At 39.5% G+C, this 23821-nt stretch overlaps 4 protein-coding genes across 7 annotated transcripts; 1 reads left to right on the top strand and 3 right to left on the bottom strand.

Annotated features, from left to right (window-relative positions):
- Positions 1-61: 61 nt before the first annotated feature.
- LOC122781777 (cilia- and flagella-associated protein 251-like) lies at positions 62-22849 on the bottom strand. Of its 4 annotated transcripts, XM_044045785.1 has the most exons (15): positions 22839-22849; positions 17302-17305; positions 3208-6588; positions 2891-2944; positions 2774-2800; positions 2315-2365; positions 2174-2212; positions 2055-2075; positions 1941-1976; positions 1797-1832; positions 1641-1673; positions 1528-1542; positions 1268-1294; positions 1119-1180; positions 62-193 (listed from the first exon to the last, which is right to left on the bottom strand). In XM_044045785.1, exons 3-15 carry the CDS (start codon positions 3260-3262, stop codon positions 188-190), a joined length of 462 nt encoding a protein of 153 aa, XP_043901720.1. In that variant the 5' UTR covers positions 3263-6588; positions 17302-17305; positions 22839-22849; the 3' UTR covers positions 62-187. The 4 variants fall into 4 exon arrangements, with proteins under 4 accessions (XP_043901720.1, XP_043901721.1, XP_043901723.1 ...); XM_044045786.1 differs by lacking the exons at positions 17302-17305; positions 22839-22849 and having other exon boundaries at positions 1145-1180; positions 3208-3566; XM_044045788.1 differs by lacking the exons at positions 17302-17305; positions 22839-22849 and having other exon boundaries at positions 1145-1180; positions 1528-1538; positions 3208-3566.
- pcyox1 (prenylcysteine oxidase 1) lies at positions 4771-10561 on the bottom strand. The gene is made up of 7 exons (XM_044045782.1): positions 10331-10561; positions 9983-10136; positions 9028-9234; positions 8771-8945; positions 8466-8677; positions 7979-8131; positions 4771-7491 (listed from the first exon to the last, which is right to left on the bottom strand). The coding sequence occupies exons 2-7, from the start codon at positions 10098-10100 to the stop codon at positions 6821-6823; spliced, it is 1536 nt and encodes a 511-aa protein (XP_043901717.1). The 5' UTR covers positions 10101-10136; positions 10331-10561; the 3' UTR covers positions 4771-6820.
- On the top strand, positions 10906-13550 carry fam136a (family with sequence similarity 136 member A). Its single transcript, XM_044045789.1, has 3 exons — positions 10906-11196; positions 12132-12272; positions 12897-13550. Exons 1-3 carry the CDS (start codon positions 11110-11112, stop codon positions 13080-13082), a joined length of 414 nt encoding a protein of 137 aa, XP_043901724.1. The 5' UTR covers positions 10906-11109; the 3' UTR covers positions 13083-13550.
- On the bottom strand, positions 13733-22246 carry gmcl1 (germ cell-less, spermatogenesis associated). Its single transcript, XM_044045783.1, has 15 exons — positions 21911-22246; positions 19626-19808; positions 19364-19487; positions 19141-19237; positions 18952-19049; positions 18714-18826; positions 18554-18619; positions 18268-18352; positions 18101-18191; positions 17880-18020; positions 17527-17596; positions 17362-17437; positions 17134-17279; positions 16501-16588; positions 13733-16404 (listed from the first exon to the last, which is right to left on the bottom strand). Exons 2-15 carry the CDS (start codon positions 19799-19801, stop codon positions 16264-16266), a joined length of 1512 nt encoding a protein of 503 aa, XP_043901718.1. The 5' UTR covers positions 19802-19808; positions 21911-22246; the 3' UTR covers positions 13733-16263.
- Positions 22850-23821: the final 972 nt, after the last annotated feature.

Below are 23821 nucleotides of genomic sequence, written 5' to 3'. Positions count from 1 at the left end.
CCCATTCCTGTGTTGATTGTTATTGTGTCACGATACATAACATAAAAGAGGACACGAGTTATGCAGAGAGGTGGGACGTGTTCCCCCTTGTTTTTTTTTTATTAACCGTGAATTCAGTGCAGCTCAGGCATCAGGTGGGTGAGTCAGTGCTGGTGTCCGCGCGCTGCAGCGTCTGCCCCTCACTCCATTACATCTGTGACGCAGGGACAGACAAGAGAGAATTCCTTTACGCTAGCTTTAAATTGCAAACGCCACAATTCACTAGTTTTCCAAGCTCCCTTATAGGAAGAAAAAACATGAATCGCACGTCCTGGTTTTTTCTAGTATGACTCACTTGTACGGCACAGTGATGGCCGCACTGCTGTAAAGCACAATGCCAGTCCTGTTCTACCCCCCAAAGGAGAAGAATTTCATACCCCTAGTTGAGTTTATTTTATGTTTTTACACCTGTTACTCAGGAATGTGGCTTATCTAACACGGAGAATGACACAGTCGACTTTTCTCACTGCATCCATGACCTTGGATGAAAAGAATTCAATCAATTTTTGAGACTTTGAGCCTCCTTCAGGACAGGGACAGTGCATCTATTGGTCTAAAAATAACCAGAAGCCAGTGATACATAATAAATCAAGCACAATAAGCAGCAGGGGACATCTCAGCGTGCCCTGGATTCTTGTCCTAGATTTACTCACATACAAGGAGAACTGTTTGTATACATCAAACCTGGGGAAAAGAGAACAAGTCTTAAGGGTTTTTGAAAAGCTAGTGGGTTTTAAATGTGTGATTACTCACTGTTTTCTTCATGTAGAAGTCAGCCGGAGGGGAGGGGGGGGTTTGACACTATTTAAGTCTAGACCAGACTGGCTCTGACTGGCTCTTTTCACTGGTCCAGTTGATTGCACAACCTACAATTTCACTTTCACCGTGTGACTCAAAAACACACTTCCACCACATCTCGCAGCCAAAGCAGCAGGTACATTTGTGGCAACCTCCCCCCCAAAAAATGTTAATCACCATCTGGATGATGTGAGCAAAGACGATGGGGCAGGGAGGAGGAGGACGCGTCACGGGTCACGGGTGAGCCTCGTGACCTGTGACGTGGCTGATCATTAACTCACATAGAACACGTTTGCAAGATTTACACCTTGTTCTTCGGACGACTCCTCGTTGACTTCTGCATCTGCAGAGAAGAAATCACAGTCATGTTAACATGTGGGATACATGAGTGCAGTGAGTTTTCAGAGGCCAGTTGAACTCAAAGTCTTACCCAGACTGCTCACTGCATCATGATGCTCTGGGAAACACAATGGAAAAACAGTTTTAATGTGAATTAAAAACCATCTGATTTTGGAGTAGTTTTAAGCAACTTAGAAAACCTAGTTCAGGGGGTTCACATGCCATTTCTTTAAGGCGATTCATTGGTGTCAGGACCCCCTAGATTGGGTACCTCTGATGAATAACAAATAATAAAACCTCATGTTTTACATGCTTGTTTTTCTAATGAGTGCATGTGTAAAAAAGACTTACCATGCTTCTGTCTGCCTGTCAAAACAACCAGACATACAGGATTTATAAGTGATAGAAGGTCAAAACATTAAAGCCTCATTAATGTGTGATAAAGTTTCATGTCACAGTCTCACCTTCGACTTCCTCAGAAGATTCAGATACTGTTTCTGCGGGAAGTAAGTCAACATATATATAGAGGGAGAGAGAGAGAGTATGTCATTGAATTGAGAGAAGCAGTCCAGCAGTAGTCTCAGTCCTTTGTTGCCATCTACAGGTTGATATTCTCTTACCCTCACGAGCTGCAGCGTCAGAGTGGCCCCCTCCCTCTGGAGGAGGAGGAGGAGGAGGAGGAGGAGTTCAGTTACATAATGTTGGACATTAGATAAGAAAAAAGGGTCACATGTCTGTCAGAAGCAGCCAGAGGTTTCACTCACCCGTGCTGTCGACCTCAGGCTCAGCACGCTCCTCCTCTGTCAGAAACAGTTCATCAGGTCACTCTGACTTTTACAGCAAACACAGTCACTGTGTGTGAATGAGAGGCGACTCACCAGATTCATCCTGAGCAGCCTCTGTAAGGTGAAGATGTGAAGGAGACTGCGTTAGCAACTGAACCTGGATCTGACTCACTTAGATCTGAGTGACGTCAGGTGTCATTTAAAGGGCTCACCGAGGTAGTGGACATCCTCACTGCGCTCCGTGTCTGTGCCTTTTCAAGGTTTAAGAAAGTGATGAAACAGGAAGTCAAGTGTGTGTATGAAACTCAACGACACAGTCCACTGTAGTCTGTGAGTTTAAGAAGACGATTTACCGTTAATCTGAGTAGTCTCCCTCTTTTGAGCGGCCTCAAACTCAATCTGGTCTGAAAAAAACATTAAATAAAGGAATGACAACATTGAAAATATTTGCACAAAAGGTGGATTGGATTAGATTATGGATGGGACATACCACTTATTTGTTTTTCCGAGACTGGTATCACAAACTCGAGTATCTACCAACACTATATCAGCCCGATACTAGTCATTTTAGACCAGTATCGATACTGATTCCTATAGAAATTAATACTGACGCAACACCAACAGTAACAACAGTGTGTAACAACAAATTAATAAGATCAGACATAAGAACAGACAACAAAATTGTAAGAAAAATATAGTACATGAAAAAATGCAATGTACACAGATAAGTGTGATGTATGCATTGATAAAAGCCACCCAATAAAATTAACACACTCAGAGTAAAAATGCATTCAAAATCAGCTGCACTGTACCTATTTTCTGCAGTTCAGTTAGCCCATCTGCATGAAATTAAACAAGACAAACAACTTATATCAGTTTGGGACATACAAATATCATCACACTGAGTTATTATTTATCTTATTTCTCACCATACTGGGGGACCTTTTCCTCTTTCTCTGCAGACTCCAGAGATGCTGAAAGAGCTGAAAGTCGCCACAAACACACCAGTCAACATACTGAAATTCTAATTTGCTGTATCTATGGATATATGAATAGATTTTGAGATTTTTAGATCATAAAAAGCTAAACAAAAAAAAAAACACATTAAAAACCCTTGTTGACATTAAAAACTGTGGCATCTTTAGGGAATCGGCCTTTAATTCTTTCATTCAACATAGAAAACCCAAGAAACAATTCCAACAACTTTCTTATTCCATCATGAACATAATCAGTGGTTGTTTCTTACCGCTGTGAAATGCTGCCACAGTGAGGAAAACAAACACAGGCTGTAAAAACCTCATGGCTGCTGCTGCTGCTGCTGTCGGCTGTGGAAGAGTTTGGATGTCACTCTGGATTTGTTTGTGTTGTGTTTGTGTTGTTGTCACTCCGCGGCCTCTTATACCTTCACTCACATCACATGCTCTGCAATGACAGGCGGCTCTGGTACTATTGTCCCCCACTACCTGAGAGGACAGCTGGGTGTCACATCAGCACACAGACGCGTCCTTATTCAGGCCGTCAATGAGGACTATTGTTGGCTCCTCGGTCACATGCGCCGCCGCCTCTACTTAGGATGTTTGATTAAATTAAAAAAAAAAAGAAAAAAAAGGAGGGGGTGGTGTGTTTTGTGTTCTTTTCCACACAAAAAGATCATTACTCATACATTAATCAAAGAGATCCTGAAACCTTACTTGTTTATTGTTCATGTTACATATTCAGAACAACCATTTTCTTCTTAAATTTATGATAATATGAAAATGAATGGAATTTTACTGATTCATTAGACAAAATAAGAATCAACAGCAAATTGGAACATAGTTATGTTATAAAACTAAAGATGGATAATTAGGGCCGTATCTATGGACTATTTACTGGACTGACGTATGTCGTAAAATGATGAAAACTGTAGATTATTTTAGAATAGTTGACTGTTTGCCATCAAAAAGGAGCAAAAAATATTCACAAAAGTTACTAGTTTTGTTTCACCAAAAAAAAAACCACAAAAAAGTGATTAGTTGGTTATTATAATTCAGTCATTGATTATTAATTGAACTGTTGCAGCCTGACACATTTGGGTGACACACATGCACACACACAGACACACAGGTTTGCACAGCTATTCTTCTTGGGACACTGCATTGACTTTCATTCATTTAGAAAGCCTAAACAACGCTGTATCCCAAACCTTAACTTTAACCAGTTAATACCTAACCTTATCGTGCTCTGTTCCTCAGAAATTAGGTTCTCCCTCATTAGGACCAGGTTTTGGTCTCCATGAGGACGACTGGTCCTGACAAGGTCAGTGTCAAAGGTCCTGGAGAGGATATAATAGTTTAGGATTTTTCATGAGTTTTACTTTCATTTTGACTTTTTGTTTTTAAAATGAGTTAGTTTTAATCTGTTTTTAGAGCAGGTTTGGTAATGTTTATTACTTTTTTATAGTATTTGCCAGGCACAAGTTTCAAAAAGGTCATAAGTATTGTGTCTCAAATGCAACCTTTCAAAATTGCCGGCAGAACACATTTTCGCTGCAATTCTAGTTAGTTTTATAAACATTATATTATCATTTTTATTAACTCTAGTTTTTGTTTTTATTTCAGTTCAATTTTAGTTTTCGTTAACCGTAATAACCATGGTAGACACAGCATTTGAAGCATGTTTACAAACATAAATCTATACATGACTATCTTTGATGATGATGAGTAACCTGTAAATAACGATTAAGTGATTATCACATAATTCAGTTCAGACACGATCTCATCACTTCTTTGCGACTGTAAACACTTTGAACATGCACTGTATTGTCTGGTAGGTTTGAAGTCTAATTTATTTGTAATTAAACATCTCACTGGGGTTGTTGTTTTTGACATTTGCAGATGTATTTATCATCCGCCAGTTAAAGTGCATGAGAACAGTACGTCATGAAGCACACTCACACAACCACAGTGCTTCTTTCAAATAAAGAAGAAAATCTAGAAAAATACACATTAAAGTGTGCAAAAAAACAACAATCTGGTAATCTCCCCAAAGTAGAAGGACATGGGTACAGTGTCTACATCAGATAAATCTAGGTACAGAGAAAAAAACACAACAAAATACTGAAATGAATGAATCAGCCTCACTACACTTTGGTCATATGCTCAGACTTTTCACTGCGTTAATAAAACACGCCTCAAATTAAGAGACTAATGACTTTGCTTACAGGTCTCACTCTAATTACATTAAATATAATATTATATACTTGATTTCTAAGAGTAAGAAAATACATTCATTTCTATTTTATCATCCACGTCACAAAAAATATCTTGCTGCCTGTTCTCACCGACATGTACCGTAGTGTGCTGCTGAATGAATGAATGAATGAACATGAATGCATGAACTCCATCATCTTTCAGCATGTTAGTAAACACTACGCAAGAATAATTATGGTTGAAGGGGAAGTCAGACTCTGATGACTTAGTGTTTATAAAATAGGGAACACATATTTTTAAAACAATAAAAAATGTGTTCAAGAAACTAAAGAACACAGTGATAGTGATACTGCACAATGTACCATTTATAGTGTGATTTGTGCTGCTGTTGAGTGTGTTGATGATTAAGACCAGTACCGGTACCTGACAGTGCCTTTTTTTTACCTTAAATGAAGATTTAAGTTATTAAAAACTTAAACCCAACAAGAAAATCCGGTTAGGGCTGGAGCGGGGTTGCAGAGCTCCAACGCACAGTTGGAGATGCAGTGGCTCATGACTCTGCGGTGGATAAAACCAAAGCAGCATGATAAGTTAATGTAACCCCCTCATGTTTCAGCGCTCAAAGCAGTTAACCACAACAACTATTAAAGATTGATTAAAGGATCATTTCCCAATCATTAAAATATTAGTTTTTTTTTTCTTTTTACTTTCAGCCAACAGGGTGATGATGATGACATTCACTATCTTAACTGCAGAGATCATTAAATTATGTCCTGGTTCAGGTTTAAATTATAGTGCATGCTGCAGTTAAAATTAGGATTAGGATTAGAATTATTACCTTAATTTCAGGAGTACTCACTTAAGAGTTTTATCCAAAAACACCAGGTTGTTGTTTTGACTGCATTGTCTTGTTGTAGAATCTGTAGCAATTCCATCCAGACAGGCATTGATTCATTATTAATCTGCAGATTATTTTCTTGATTACTAATTCAAGTTTGTCTGTTAACCGCATAACAGTCCATCAGTAGACCAGTTCACGTGACAGGCTTTAATAATCTCGCCCGGTGACCTTCTAAAGGCACCAATGTCAGCTTTGGCAGCATTTGAATGACAAATGCAAGAGACACAGCAGTAAAAGCGACAGATAAATATCGCTTAACGAACCTCCCTGACCTTCCTTTATGCAGGTTACCATGGCAACCGTGGAGTTACGCACCTGCACGTTCTTTGTCAAAAAAGAACACACCAGTGTGTGCAGTGTAGACTTTGACTTTGTTTGGATAAGAAATGCAAGGGAATAGGTACGAGTACTTACTCGTGTAAAACAAAGGCGGGTAGGAAATTCTGTGACTCATAGCTGACTTGTATGATTAGTCTGTTATCAAACCTGTTAAGAGACCTTATTATCTTCGTATTTTAATTTCATCATGTATCATCTACTGTCAAGGTGCTCCCAGATCTCAGCAAGTACTTCACATCTGACAAATAGCAACAGAGGCCAAAACTGCCAGAATCTTAAGTTAAAAAAAAGGTCAAAACAATGAGATACCTGAGGAGAGTTGAGGTTTGCCCTGACTGGAGTTATAACAGTGCAGCAGACGTGCCCTTGAGCATCTGTATGGGTGTACACTGCATTTTATTGTTGGTGGTTGTCATCTGAAGTCGTTCTCAGAGTTCTCCTCTCAGGCGGGTGTGCAGGTCCTCCTGGTCGATCTTGTCAGCCTGTCCGTGCCAACGATGGTGCGCCAGCAGGGCCACGTTCCTAGCAGAGATGGCGCTCATCTCCATGGCACTCCCTGCCCACTCCATGGTATTGAGGTAGTACAGCCGGTTGTGCAGGATGAAGGGAGGTGTCTTGCGCTGTGGCGGGCGGTACTCAGGATAAGCCAGCCATCGGGACTCAGACACGAAGTCCCAGGAGAGGAACATGTTCTTTAGCTGCTCCTGAGACAGCGGCTGCGGAGAGAACACCTTCCAGACTTTGGTGTGGCTGGCAGGGGGACGTTTGTATCCGGCGGGGATGTGCACAGGGTCGAGAGAGGACAGGCTGTGGATGACAGAGCCCTTTGAGTCAGTAGTTAGGATATCAGACACAGTGAACTCTGAAGCCAGCTGCGTGGTCCCGAGGTAGGACATGTTAAGCAAGCCGTGGACTAGAGTTGACACAGTTTGGTGGTAGCGTCCGGGGTAGTGAGACGGGATTGGAGGGGAGAAACCTGAGAAGGAGATGTCTGATTTTCCCTGGTGCAGTGGCGTTGCAATGACTACAATGTCGTACAGGGAATGAGCTGAGCCTGCCTCCTCGACATAATTGACCTCATAGAAACTGGCTGTGGAGCCTGAAAACGAGACAACAAAAACATGAAATGTTTAATACTGTGAATAGAGACAGAAAGAGAGAGAGCGAGGGAGCTTTTTGTCTTCTGCTGAGCAAGTGAAGACTTAGATTTTTGTTTCTACAGCAGTTTGAAAGTTACAGAAAGTTATGTGCCATATATCAGTCTTTTAATGAGTTCAGGGAGCTTGATTTGCTTTGTGTTTCTCCTCGCTTAACACATTTTCACATTTTCAGTCAGTACACTATCATATGGGAGAAAATGATAAAAAAAAAAAATTATTTATGATGAGCTCCTGGTGAAATAAAACTAGCACAAAAAAACAAAACACACAGTTCAAGCATTCTGCAATATGTATATCATGTGTGTGGGTCACCGTTATCACCATGATAAAACATTTTTGATATATTGTCTATGTAACCATGGAATCATCACATGACACATCCAACAAGAGAAAACATGCATTTTTGTATCAAAGTGTGAGTGTTACCTGTTTTAGAAGGTCGAACCTTGATTGAGATGGAAGTCACTCTGGCCGGGATGAGCTCACTCTTACTGTGGTACAGCAGTCCGTAGCAAACTCTGTTGTTGCCTCCATCCACTGCCCACAGGCCTGAATCTGCCCCAGCTAATGCAATGGCACCTGAAAGACAAGATGTGAATATTAACCTCCATTTTAAAGCTGCATTGCATAACTTTTAAATATATAGAAATGTCCTTTACATTCAAACCACTGTCCAATGAGTTAACACAATCCTGAGTAAACCTATATGCTCCACTCCACTCTTAGCACAGCAATGTTTTGATTCTCAGTGACATTCAACCTACCCACACAGGAAGTGATTTTGTTTTATGTCAAGACAGGCAGAGGCAAGAAGAATGAGCAGCAGCAATATAGCGCTTGTTGGCTACTTCCAACAAAAATGCAGTATTTTGATGTTTGTGGCACACTAATTCAAACCCTTTATACAACATACCCACAAAGCCGTGGACACGGACACTCTGACCATAGTTGACACGAGTGATAGGTGCAACCATGTCGTTCAGGTACATCTGTGAAAACCCATCGCTCATCATGGTTTCCTCCAGAGTCTGATTCATCAGGGTGAGAAAACGGTTGCCACCCATGGCATGTAAGAGGCTCTCCACACTGGAGAAGGAGTAACCGTACTGCTGGTACTGGTAGATCCTGTGAACGACCAATTTTAAAAGTAAGAAACACGCGATAAAATGAGGTGTTGTTGATATTCCTGGACAGAATTCAGGTGCTTTTCCTCCTTACCTCATGAATTTGTCCAGTACACTCTCCACCCACATCTGCATTCGAATCAAGTTGAACCCATATCTCCAAAGCATGCGGAACAAATTAATTATGAACCAGTCACTCTCTTCAAACGTGAGCTCCTTCCCATCAAAGATTGCCACTTTAGAGGGGACATCTTTCCGTTGAGGAATACCTAAAAAAAACACAGAACTCAGAGTGGAATATACTGAACTTTATGTTAATGATACATTTATTTTGGGCTCTGTTGACGTTACCTAATTTTTCAATGAAGTGCTTCATGTGTAGGTTTAGAGGATGGATCACTGAACCTCCCGTCTCATACTCATCGTCCCCAATCTTCACTGTCGCTAGTCGCCCGCCAACGGTGCCAGACTCAAACACATCAATCTTCACCCCGGGTCCAAACTCCTGTCTCAGGTAAAAGGCTGCTGCTGTGCCACCAATGCCTGCTCCAATCACAGCTTTAAAAGGAGCAATGACAACAATGATGAGCCTTCTCTGCAGCCGGAATTCTTCCCATGAGGTTTTTACATTCATTCACCAATATTCTAAAAAGTTTGCATGATTTATCTTAACAGCTTAAACCAACATGGCATTTACATGCTGTAAGTCAAATAGTGCTGCAACAAGCAAAAGATGAATCATTTAATATTTGATTACTTAATTCTCAACTATTTTGATAATCAATGAATAGGTTTCAGAAGTTAAAACAATTACACCTTATTCTGCTTAACTACTACTTAACTACTAATTTTTGCTTTAGCAGAAACATAACGTAATTCAGATTATGGGGTTATTTAGGTGCACAGATTGTTTTTGCCTCTCTTTCTATACAATAACCTTTTGTGTTCTTATTGTATTCTTGGTAAACACTAAGGATGAACGATCTTGAATAAACATGTCTAATTGCAATTGTTTTGACTTAAAATGCAGTATGATATGTGATATTAGAGGGACTTAACATGTCTACTGTGTGTAAAAATCTGTGCGAAACAAAGATGTTTTCTTCAGTCTGTAGAATATTATGTGTAGGTCAGGACAATATTTAATCTAAAAATCTCCCACAATTCAACCTCAAGTGCCCCAAGAAGGACCTGAAGTGGAACAAACATTAGAAGAGGAAAACATCAGACTGAATAAATGAGATAGTTATGGACAGGATGACTGCTGTGAGTTTTATCTCTGGTTGCAACCTGGAACTTAGCTCACCTATCTTTTTGGGCTGCTCCTGCTGCTCTGAGGCTGAGGCTGAGACTGGATTTCTGCTCCAGCTTATCAAAAGCCACAGGAACGACAGAGCAGTTAGTGACAGGGTTTGACGTCTCATGGTGGATGTTATTTACAGCTCTGCACTGAGGACCATCTGTGAGATAACACACACACGCCATGATAAGATAAGTTATTTAGTTCATATCAGTTCAGGTCAAAGATTACAGGGTTTCAGGCTCAAGCAAAGAACAAAATAGAAACTTAAGTTGTTTCCAAGCAGTTACCATGTCTGTTAACTCATCTAAACTTTATAAAAAACAAGTGTTGAGGGTTGCAGATTGGACTCACTACTTAAAAGTCGCCACAGGAGGGCTGTCGTAGATCCAGAGGTAAACTCCACACACTTATCTCCAACGTCACACTTCAACGTTTCGTTATTTCAAAACAAATTTGGAATAAAATATGCTTCAAGTAGTTAAAGAGAAGTGTAAAAAGTAGAGCAGAGGTGGAAGTAACTCCCCGAACTCGTTCCACTATTGAATCATGTCGGAACTCAGTGACGTCACTTAATGTTGAGAGACCTTTCCGGGCACGCTTACGTTTGCTTTTCACAATAAAAGCCTCGACATAATGTGATCAAATAATTCGAAGTAATAGAATTAGTTATTTTTGCACACACAGCAATTAGTGATAGTTTAATTGACCTTCGCATTCATCTCATCTTTTTTGGAACATACACAAGCCAGGCGCAGGAGTCCAGCACTGGCCTGTACCGGGATTTGAACCGGCGACCCTCCGGTTATAACAAACGGTGCTTACATACATCAAAATAATCTGTCATTCGGTAGGGATGTGTGTTCATCCTCTCAGATAAAATCTTAAAATTGTGTCCAACTCCACAAAACGGAAGCATACTTAATTTTTCTGAAGCCGAATCCGGAAGTAAAGCGGAAGAAGCTCGTCTTGAACCATGCTTGAATGGAGGTGACCTTAGATTTCAGCAAATAATAACTTAAAGAAACGCGGTGGCAGCGTCGTTGTGGAAGTAGTTTTTGCCAGGTGTCAGTCCTGTTTTAATGCGACTGAATTACACATTAGTGAAGTCTTAGAGAGAAGAAGCAGCAGAGATGGCCGAGGCGCATCAGGCACGAGTGCATACTGTGGTGGAAGACATGGTCCAAAGTCTGGAGAGAGACCACATCCGTAAAATGCAGGTAGGGGACTCAAACATGGACATGTATGTGCATGCAGCCACCCGTGTACAAAGAGGGGTAAACTGTGTCATTCTCGACCTAATCCCCATGTAGCCCCTAAATTCTCTGTTTACATATTAGGCAGAATTTCTTGGTGGCATCCTCAAGGGTTTGAATCTCCGTAGACCCTTGGTTCTGGTACCTGTACCACCAAGGAGTCAATGAAAATAAACAAATAACAAAAATAATTAAAGTCACATTATCTCTTGCTTCATCTTAATCTAATTTCACTGTGCCAGTGTGTGAAGTATATGTGAGGAAGAGGAGGATGATGAGAGAGCAAATTATCTTAATTGGAATAAATCCTATCCTGCCTATTTACACCTATATTTTAACGATGGTGATTATGGTGTTCCTTGGAGAGCTCAATATTTTCTCAGGTGGTACTTGGTATAAAAAGCTTGAGAACCACTGATTATGAAGCTGTAATCTAATAGAAACCCTGGAAAATGCCTGGGTTATTGACATTATCCTGGTATTAGGATCAGAACCCTGGGAACATTCAGACTGCATGTTCTAATGGCCTAAATTTCTTTATGGGACTCACATGGGGTCTACATTCAGATTTCTAGGTTTGTGACACATCAGTCTGTGGTCAATATATAGTGAAAACCAAAACCTGACTCACATACGAGCCAAAAATATAAACATTGGCAGAACTTTGTTTGGGTCAGACATGTTCAAAAAAGTAACCAGAAATTGTTCCAGAAAAGTCCAGAGCGATTTAGGAAATGTCAGGAAACTCTCAGGATATCACTGCGGGTTAAGTTACTGAGCAATTTCTTGAGAGCCCCCCTCTCACTCAGGCCCCCAGGAAACTGCCCTCTTAGGCTACCTTGTTGAAACGCCCCTGCATGCAACACTTCAAGTCTCACATTTGTGTGCTCCTGTTGTAGGGTCGCATGTTCAAGTGCAGTGCAGACTGCTGCGATCGTTCCACAGACTCTATGAGTCAGGTGCATCACTGCATCGAGAGGTGTCACACGCCGCTGGCCAAAGCTCAGGGAGTTGTCACTTCCGAGCTGGAGAAGTTTCAGGTGGGTAAACTGACACGCGCTGAAAAACCTGTTCAAATGAAAAATCTACAGTGATTGATTGACTGTTAGAAAGAGAAAGCAGCTATTTACGTTTATTCAAGTGACTGTTATTTTTAAAAATGAGTATTTACAGTACATCAGCTTTTAATTATTTGGTAAAAATGTTAGGTTTTTCACTGTAAAGACCTGACACATGTGTAAAGATGTAGTCAGTTTGTAATAAGCATCAAAACTGGACAAAGCAGGCCCTGTCATGACACTAAAACGAGTTTTAACTTCTAAACCTATCGCCCGATGTAGCTGAGATTGGCACAGCACCCCCCGCGACCCTCTGGTGGAGGGTAAAGCGGTAGATGATGACTTACTGACTATAGAATAAATAACAACATAAATGCAAAAAAACCCAAAAACACTAAACATACACCCCGTATTTTTTCTTTAAAAAAACGTAATGTAAAACACTCCATTCTGTTACATTTCTGACATGAAATTCTTTCATGTGCTGCTACTCTTTTTTCCTCCGTCACTGTCCAGAAACAGATGTCATCTAAAAACATCTCATTTCTAGCCTGGTCTTTTAAAAATGCCCACGAGAATCATAAAAATGTTATTTTCTCTCCTCAGGATCGTCTGACCAGATGCACAATGCACTGCAATGATAAAGCGAAGGATCTTTTTGACTCTGGCGCTAAGGAGGCAGCCGTTCGATCGATGATGGACCGCTGCGTGGGCAGCTGTGTGGACGACCACATTAGCCTGATCCCCAGCATGACCCGTAGGCTCAAAGAGAATCTGGACTCTTTAGAGTAGTGCTGAGCAGGAAAGTCAGAGGCAGTGGGGAGTTTAGAATCAGGTGAAGCCAGGTTTTCTTAATTTAATCCACTGTGACATGTGTTATTGTAATAAACTATAATCTGTTAACAGCAGCCACTATGGACACTAGGAGCTGAATGTTATTATCCTGTTGATTCAAAATCCAGTGATAAATGTGACATATCAATGTGTGTGAGTGAACAGGTGTGCATTTGTAAAATTTGCTACAAATCTGAGCATCACATTTCATGCTTCTCACACAGCACACCATGGTTTCAGCATGATTGTGATGTCGACTTATTTATGCACAGTTCATAAGTGCTTTATGTGGTTTCTGAATTCCATCATCATGAGCCTCCTCATCCCACGTTAATCTTTTTTTTTTTATCAATAATAGTAACAATAGCAATTGCCTCACCTCACATGAGACGTGTTCATGTGACCCAATTAAAAGTTCTGTAGGCATTTCCGGTTTGGGACTGCATTATTCTTAATTATATCACAAACTCTAATGCCAGACACCAGTGAGACTTTTCTACATGTATTTAAATAACTTGGATATTCTGAAGTTTGTACAGGAAAGGCATCACTGTGAGGTGACAGCCTAAGAGAGAACGTTGTAAACACACTCCAAACCTCACAACCACTTCATTCACTGTCAGTTTTAATTCACAAATGTTTTACTTCACAGCTTGTGAAACACATTTTATGTATAAAGGCCTGTCAGTTGATTTGAGCATATCAATAACAAAGAATAATATTACACCTAGGCCAGGAATTAAGAGTCAGCAGATGATTTAAAGCTGATGAAGTGAAATAATACACATTAGCAATGAGAGATCACAGCATATAAGTACTTGTCTGATAATAGTTACTAGAATGCAGCTGTTTTTTGCTTTTCTGGGAGGGACGGGGACAAACACAGATTCTTACTCTGAATAACAAATAACTTGAGAAAAGGAGGAGCACTAACTTTAAGGTGAGGAGTCTAAAGAAAAACTGACCTTTGAGCCACTGAGGAAGGAGTTGAAAACCAACATTTAATTGACTTTTTACATGGTTGTTCAAACTCATAATCTCTCTCCACCAGGCACCTTGTGCAAATCTTGCAGCTTAATACTAACCTGTCGGAATAGAAGGATTAATTAATTCATTAGTGCTAATCCTACAATCTGCAAGTTAACAAAGAAAATGTCAGACCGACTCTGCAGAGATTATGTTGTGTGAGAGGAGTTGCTGGATTTCTATTGATTTGAATATGTTGCAACAAATGTTTTCTAGATTAATCATCACATAATCCAGTTGTAAACATGGGCAGTGGGAGTGGTGTCCAGTACTCAAATGAACAGAGTCAAACCTAAAGATCATAAACATGTCAACATATGCAACATCCTACTGAAATTCAATATTTAGCTATATACATTACAGCTAATAATTACTACTGTATAAAAACAGATCATGGGATATAGCACCACAGCCCACACCTATGGGCATTTTATTGGCAGTCGATAGTACATGGTGTAAGTACATATTTTTACCTTTGCAAAAACAACTCTGTACAAGTACGAATGAATAAAAAATAAATAAATGCCAAATAATAAAAAAGAAACACCTGTAACGTCTTAACCTGATGTCAGTTTAGAGGCAAGTCAGACTGAGTAAGAATGACTTACACGTCAGTTTTCATCAGCATGAGGTAATAGATGTCCAAAACTGCAAAAATAAATTGAAACCACTAAAAAAATAACAACATAACTATAAATGGACTCAATGTGGCAAAGGGGGTTGGGAAAAAATGTGCTCACAAAGACTTATACAGCACAATATACAGTTGATATTATGAAATGAGCAGACTGCGAAAAAGAGCAGTTGGTTCGTGTTACTGCAATCAAATTCAGTTACACTTAACCCTAAGGTGATTTTTTTTTTTTTTTTTTTTAATTTTACAGTTAGGTCCGGTCAGGTCCTTTGGGGGCAGTGATGCCACTTTCTTTGTAATCTGAAAGCACCTTGTAAAAAGATTGCTGTGGTTTACGAAAAACATACAGACAGGACTGTTTTAAGACTGAGACAACAAAGTGAGATTAACCCATGGACCCAGTGGAGTTCAGATTTAAAACAGCTCCTGCTTTCACCATGTTCAGTGTCATCACCCGTGCTGGTGCCAAATGTAAAGATGTGAAAGATGGATGGAGAAAGGTGATAAAAATCAAGTGTAATGCACCATTGAATCTCAAACAGCAGCGGGTTATAGATGCATGAAACTCGTATCGCTCCCTCTTGCGTGTTCACCCTTTGGATTCTATCACAACAGACGTTATGACGTGTTTAGAAGTGTAGATTGTTTTTTTTACCATACTGTGCATATACAAATAATTGTAAAAGTCAGGTCTGTACAAGTGCCAATTAAAAACAAAAGTGAAAAAAAGGTTTACCAGATTTGGTTGAATGTTCAAACACACCCATAAGTGGAGGAAAGCAATGGATTTAAAAAATAAACATCCAAATCCATTACAAGTCATTTACACAACTATTTTTCAACATTTCATATATTCATAGTAATCTCATTAATGCAGCTATCAGGATTAGGATGGACTGTAGAATCCAAAAGATAACATCTACATCTCTCATAGAAAGCATGAGGTTCATCTGCAGTTTGTCAAAGCTTTTCAAAGGTTCAGTTTCACCCTCTGGTGATGTTCCCACATTTCCAGAATGATAAAGCTCCCCGAGCACACACACAGAACTGTTCCATGGCGTTTTCATTGCCCAGGGTACAGTGAAACACCAGGTCTAAAAAAGTCATGCAGCCATTTAAAAAGTTCTGTAGAGTGGAGTCCAAAGTGGATTTCCACCATTTCAAATGAACGGAGGATTTCCCTTTTTGACAGACGTCGCAAGATCTCAGTGTAGACAGTTAATGACAAACATCTTAGGAGAAGTGAAGCTGCTCTAAAAGGCACTGTGACGCGTCTCCATGTACAGGTAACCCTGAATGTGCCAAAACACTGAATACATAGTTATAAAATATTTTCCGGTCACACCTCGCTGGTCACAGGCAAGACAAGAGGTCTGAGGTGGAAATGCTGTTGAATATGCGGAACTGTACATACAGTACTGTACAAGCGTGTGTCAGTGTCTCGGCATTGCCAAGGGAATGGAAACTGTTGGACTGGCATCAAGACACGATGCGGGCAGAGCTTTCTTGCTCTGAGGAATCGGGACGGTTGTCCAACTGGGGAGATGTGTACAGGAAGTTACAGCACACGTAGAGGGGGAATGATAACAAGCGGCTGTCCAGGTTCATCACCACATACTCCTGAGTGATTGAAAGGAAGAATATTTCATATGCTTATCATATAATAGTGCCACCACTGAGCCATTTACACATGCGACCATGTAGATCTTAACTGACCTGGTCTTTCTCGAGGGTGAGAAGCTGGTAACCTGTTGAGCGACTGCACACCAACTTTCCACGAGTATCAAAGGAGGCAAGACGTAACCTGAAATATGGAAAAAAAATAAAAATACTGCCTGTAAAAAAATTGCTTGACGTTTTAGTAAATACACACTTGATGATACCACACTGTACCTATGGATATAATAGAATGTAAAGCTTTTATTGTCATTATAAAAGTGAGTACAATGAAATATTAATAGTTAATTAGTAACTAACAATAACCATGTATGTAACCAATGTACCTAAACTGTATGTGGTTATGCACAAAACTGAAAGCCTTTACGTGAGACTTCTGATATTATGGCGAAACTTAGTGGATGTACTTTCTCATTAGATCCACAAATTCGCAGCAAGGTTGTGAGAAATGACTTTGTGCCTTGCCAGGAAATGTAGCATTGACATAGCTCAATATTTTGTTGAGAGAACCAGTTGCATTCAACATGAAAAAAAAAATACATATCATCTAATAAATGATTGTTGTATCTTTTGAAAGATGTGATACAGGCACATTATCAGATTTGATATGATATTCTTTTCCCATATTTGTGTGTGTTTATGTAGTGATCCAAGGTTGACTGTGCTACTGACCTGTATGCCAAATGCCTTCGTGGTTGCAGGCTTACAGCGCCCCCACATGGCTGACTCAGAGTATTCCTCTTGAAGACGATGAAGCGGTTGGTGTAGGTCACCAGCAGGTCAAAACCGAAGTTAAAGCCTGTCCATCGCCAGCAATACTGACGGGAGATGATTAAAAACATCACTTGTTTTTAATCTGTGGGAATTTAACATGTATTATAGTGAGATTGTCAGACTCACATCTCCATCTTTTGTCAGTTTCCTTCCACACCTCATACTGCTCAGCTCAAACTCATCCTTGTTTGCTTCCTGGGGACTGGTGACAAATGAGTCGCAACTTTAAAATGACGCAGTCGTTCAAAATGTTTGTAAGTCCACCTACAGTGTAAAGTCTCAAATACACACCCATTGTCATTGTCAAACTCTGTGCGGAGCATAGCAAACCACTGGTTTTTGTACACTGATGTCAACCAATCTGGAATAAGAACAGAATACTGTTGAGGCCAATACAACATTGTTATAAAATGTCTACTCCTTTATATTTTGTCTTGTTTACACTAACTAAAGCAACTGAAAAAGAATACTGACAGAAAATAAAAGTCCATAAAAAGTTAACCTTTGAGAGGCTTGAATTAAATTATGCTCCAAACTACTTAACTGCTGTGATATTAGGAAATTAAATTGAAGCATTTTCCCCAGACCATAGAAGCACATGATGACAAAGTAAAAAAATGACATCTGGCAAAAACAAATCTTACCGGGTGGCAAAATATTATCTCTCTCCAGGACGCGTGCAGACGCCAAATCGTTGATGATATACTGGAGACGGACGTATTTGAACACGGAACAAAATTGTGCACCTTCATCTGTGTTTAGGAAGGGCTCTTTCTCACACAGATCTGTAGGTTAAGTGAAAACAAGGGTCAAATGTCTCTGTGTGGCTATGAACAACAACGACAAAGCAAAGCTTTTTTAGTACCCGTCCTGCGTTTGCATAGCCAGGCATCTGCGTCAGCCAGAAGCTGCTTGATGGGACCGTCCCATGATGGATTGAGCTGCAGGAACATCCACTACAAAGAAAAAAAACTATCAGGTTAAAAAGTCTGATTTGAAAGTGACTTCAAAAGATGCAATGTTTACTTGTACCTTTTTCAGAGCAGTGTATACATCCATCTCCACCTGCATGACAAATAGGTCTGATGAATGAATGAGCTGCTCCATCACCTCTGCCCTACAAACCCAGAACAGAAAGAAATGTTATTTTCAATCATAGGAATTTCAATTCATTTTCCTTCAATGTCCAATTTTAGACATTTAGGGATATAAAATTAGGTTTTGTTATCCTCAAAGGAAAGACCAAACCAGAACAGTAACACAACAGTAACGCAAGAAAGGAGACGTGTCAAGTAAACTGAGCGGTGAGCACACGTACCCAAGTTCTTTCATCAGTTCTACATTTTGGTGAGTCATCAGGTTGTTAAGAAGCCACTCTAGACACCTGCAGGGAGACATGTAAAACAAATACATGAATGAATTAAAAATCTTTCTATTCGCTTTAAATGAAAATATAATTTGAAGGATTAACGCCTGACTTTTTCATGACTGAATCCAACCCGTAGATGCTGGCACAGGCATAGTAACCACACACAGTCTTTGCACTGATGTTTTCTTTCATGGTCTCTCCACACTGCTGGATCAACCCATCCTGTAGATGACAACAAAACCATGAGGCTGGATTAGGTTTTGTCTCGTATGGCTCCAATTATGGAAAATAAAAGCTGTTTTACATGTGCGATACAGACAATAAATGGCGTCTTTGAACTCACTCACCAGTTGTAGCATACAAGCAGCGGCAAGAATACTAACGACTCTGCTGGGCTTGATCAGAACATCGTCCCGGTACAGGGATCCAAATACAACCTGTAGAGCTTCATGCACAAAGAAAGTAAATCAATCAGTCAGTAAACTCTATAAACACACAATCACAACAACTCATCTGTGTGACTTAAGCACTCTCACCTTCAGTGTCAATGTTCTGGTCCGGTATCTCCAAGTTGATTTCCATCATGTTTGACTCCTTCCAAGAGCCACTGAACATACTGGAAAAATAACCTGACTGCACAATGCAAGAAATAGAAAGAGCACGAATCACTGACTGCCTTTGGTCTTAATGATTTGCATATCATTTTTCAATTCATATATACTGGATACCTGGATAATCAATCAATCTATATTTATTTACCTGGCAGAGGTACAGTTTGTGTAGGTTCCACTCCTGTCCAAGAGCACAGATGCGAATATCACTGTTTTCACCATTCAGGAACAAGGTTTGATAAATATACCTTGATGTGCTTTTCAGTTTCTTCCTACTCAAGTTTAAAAAAACACAAACAAGCAACAAAGGAGAGACCAAAACAAGGTTAAAAAACAAGGTTAGACTGATTGACTGATGACTGAAACACATTTAGACAGAACTAATCACAGGTTGTTTTGACTGAACGTGCCTGCGAGGTGTATCTAATAAGGTGTCATCCTCCTCTTGTTCACTGTCACAGTCACACGGGGAATTTCTTTTCCTCTTCTTGCACTCACAGCTGTGCTTGCGGCTGGTACTTGTGCCCTCTATAGTGTCCTCTGGTCCCTCAGAGGGGGACTGGAACCTGCTGCCCAGATTTCCCATCTGTATCCTTTCAAAAGAGACATGAAACAAACATGTCAGAAATAACAGGTCCGCACTATTGAATCCTTACATTGAAACAATATGAAAGCAGGGGCATGATATATGTGAAAGAAATTATTGAGTCATCAGTGTTGAGTAAATCATGTCTTTACTGCATGCATGGATTTTTGCATGGAGGAGAGACACTGTCACCAAGGACAGTCTAAAATGGTCTCTCCCCTTCCTCCAAAAAGCTTCACCACTTATACACAAACATCAAAGTAAAACAAGAACAGACACCATACCTGATGTTTATGACCCTAGTAGATGTTATCTAATGTTTACCCTAAGAGATGCCATTATGTGCAACCCTTACGATGACCTTTCCTGGTGACCTTTCCCTATCATATAATCACCCCAGCATTCATTCACAGCTTGACTGTTAATTGTTGTCTTAGAACATTACAGGAAACAAGAAGAAAACCAGTTATTTCCCACATATACTGCTAAGGATTTTGGCTTTTTGCAATGTTTTGATATAGCTTATGTTATTTCCATTAACAATAGTCCATATTTGACATACAGAAGATTCCTTCATATTACAAGTTGTGTATCTACAGCAATATGTTCAAATGTAGTTTGAACTGAAGATGCCTCCAGGATGAGAGGTGAAAACATCTTCAACTTTACTAAAGTTGAAGATTTAGATTTAATTTACCTTAAAATTAACTTAATTCAATCTTCTCAGTGAGACAAAATTGCGTTTAATGATACTGTTGTATACAATAGGGTAGGGCCTTTTGCAGATGTCTGATATCCCGATATATCGGGAGGGCTTGGGCTGATAACTGATACCGATACTGATATATACGTCTTTACTGTTACCCAAATGCAGAGGTCATAATGTTTTTCATACATATGTCACATCAGATGTGGACATAAAATGTCTTGTGCAAAATAAGTAAGCATCAAAAAATTGGTTTATCATTAGTCATATTGGTGATATCCGATAATACATTTTAAAGCTGATATCTGCAGATTCCATGCCGATAATATTGTGCATCCCTACTGTGCAAACACTCACAAAATACACAACTGCAATTATTTTATAAAGATCAAACATGATAAAAGACCTCATTCAACTTTAACAATACAAAAATCTTGCTCTTCAGATGAGATGAAGATATGTTTGTTGACATTGTAGTGGCGAAAGTACACTTAATTCCAAAGCCACTGAATAGTCGTTAGCTGTGAGGTACTACTGTAATTCATCAATCACAAAGGCAAGAGAGAGTTGTGTGAAGGGTTTGCACATTTATTTCCACTTGCTGTACATCCAAATTACATTTCTATCCACATATATCCAAGCTTCTAGAGGATCAACAACACATAGAAATATTCCCTTGATCTATGCAACCTAATGTCAAATAGTGACCTGACAGTCAAAAAACCTTGTTACACCAAAACTTAAAGTACAGCTTCTAAAACGGACACATCCAACTGCTAGATATTTATCAGTACATATCTTCCAATTCCTTTATCTATCCTAGCCGTCAAAGATATCAAAGTTTCCATGGTAGCTTCTATCTAAAGAACAAAATAACATCAGAAAGGCCACAAAGCCACATTCTTTTACTTGCGAAATATTTAATTCAATCAAAGGCTTAAGGCCAACAGTAACTGTTAATAACTTACATTGTGACAAGTGTCAAATCTTGCATCAACCACCCTGCCTAACCCTGAACTAGAACTAGCTCCTACAGACAGAGAATGTCAAAAATGTCAAAATGATACTTCAGGTGCAAACAAGATAAATTGTTAGCCATATCACAGTAACAATATTTGTAAAGAACAAATAAATAATTATAATTTTTACCCGTAACATGCATACTAGGTATTCTGCAGACATGCAACCAAAGCTGTGATATTTATTTACACTTTCAAATGAAATACACATCAAACATCTAAGGTTACAGACTTAGAGGCCTCGAGATCTACATGTTTATTAGTGTTTTATTTATTGTGCAGAGAACATCAAGACTTTGATGCTACGACTTCCTGCTTTATAGTCTCTGACGATCACATATTGCTCACACAGTTTTAAACAAAAAAAGATGCAGCATTACTCACCTGTTGGTCAGCAGCGGGCAGAATGAAGCAGATACCCGGAGTTAATTTGTCTGATGATCAAACTCACAGTGTGTCAGTCAGTCACACGATAGCGAGTCCGCAGAAGAAGAGCTAACAGCTCACACAGCTAGCTTAGCTGCCGAGCGAACTCACTCATTCCCAGCGTCCGTTAAGATCAGCTGTTCCTCAACACAAGCCTCCAGAGAAGCTGAAACCTTGCTGCCTCCACTTACATGTTTGTGAGGCAGAACTGAAGCAAACTAAAGCAGAGACGGCAGATGATGTTACAGCCCCGAGTCTGTGCCTGCTTTTGTTTTTCCTCTTCTTCTTCTTCTCTCTATGTCGGTAACGTGTCTGCGTCACAAGCGGCTGCTCTGCTCAATTACGCCCCTTACGGTGGAAATGTTGAACTTAGTTATGAAAATGTTAACTGCCTTTATACACGAGTTTCAATATTATATTAAAACCCTCAAGTTTATCAGTTCAAGGAAGAGTGGAAAAAACTGTGAATCTCGATTTTCCAGTCCTCAAAAACCCGTAAAGGTATATGTTAAATACAAGGAGTACATATCTGCTCTTCTATATATTTGTTATCAATAAAGAAAAAACTCCACCCCCGACTGTGTCACATCTGTCAGTTTGTTTTGTTTATTTTCAAATAAATGAAAAATAGAAATAAGTCGCTAAGCTAAAAGGAAAAAAAATGTTCTTGTAAAAATAAATATAGTGAATGAGATGAAAGTTGTTATACCTGAATGGATGAAGTATGCAGAAACCAAAAATATGATTAGAAATAAATAAAATAGCCAACTTCTTAACATAACTTGCACTTGCAACCATGTATACACACATACACAAATACACAGCACACACATATGTACTTGTACATATATACATGTTTACATTGTGTAAGTGTATGTAAATGTACTGTATCATATATAAACGTATATACAGTAAATGTATATGTACACAGCCTGCGTGTGTGTGTGTGTGAGAGAGAGAGTTCCTTCCAGACAATAATGAAAAGTAAAGAAAAGTTGAGCGCACACACCCTGTTGTCTGGCAAAACAGTATCACTGCATCCAGGTCAACCAGTTCACAAGAATGTCTTTCATGTTTTTCCAATTCAAACCATTTTAAAAAGCTTTACCCACTAATACACCATTTTAAATAAGTCAGTGAAGTAGACCACAACCTCGCTGCATGGAGCCTAGTAACCTCTGAGCTGGACAAAATATTTAGTCTACAACCACCTACAATGTTCAAAACAAACCGCTGGTTCCTACAAACCATTATGATTCAACCGCAGATAGAAGCGTCACCAAAAACAATTTTCCATAAATACTTATCTACCCATCTCCACCAGGTGACACAATCTTGATTTATGTGACACAATAATAATTCCTAAACTCTTGCCTGGAGATCACACCCACAGGCACAGGAGGACATTTTCTTCAGAGCCTCTGGGTCACTATGATATGACTGCCCTCCAGTGGAATCCTGCTGTATTGTTGTTAGAATGGACTAGAAGTAGTAAACATCTCCATTCTTATTTTTCTGTCCATTTTAGGGTCAGTAAGTAAACATCATATATGTGTAAATTAAAACTAGCTGGTGTTTCTGTGGTGAATGTAAACAAGATGAACACATTATTCCTACATGGCTCAATCGCTTGGCACTTTAAGGCTAATATCTCCTAGAACACATTAAATTGCAGGTATCATTTACAGACAGACAGACAGATAGAAACATAGATAGATGTCGGTAAGAAGTCAGACTTAAGACTCAGACTTCTGACTTTAATCTCAGAATTCAGGCTGTTTTTTTTGTTTGTTTTCGTTTACTTCTTTTTGGCCATAATCCTCTTCCGTAATTAGCAGGTGTCTACAGCGAGTCCAACACAAATAACAC

The sequence above is a fragment of the Solea senegalensis genome, linkage group LG15 (genome assembly GCF_019176455.1).
Source record: "Solea senegalensis isolate Sse05_10M linkage group LG15, IFAPA_SoseM_1, whole genome shotgun sequence".
Taxonomy (NCBI): Eukaryota; Metazoa; Chordata; class Actinopteri; order Pleuronectiformes; family Soleidae; genus Solea; species Solea senegalensis.
The sequence above is the reverse complement of the archived record's forward strand: the minus strand, read 5'-3'. Positions and strand labels throughout refer to the sequence as shown.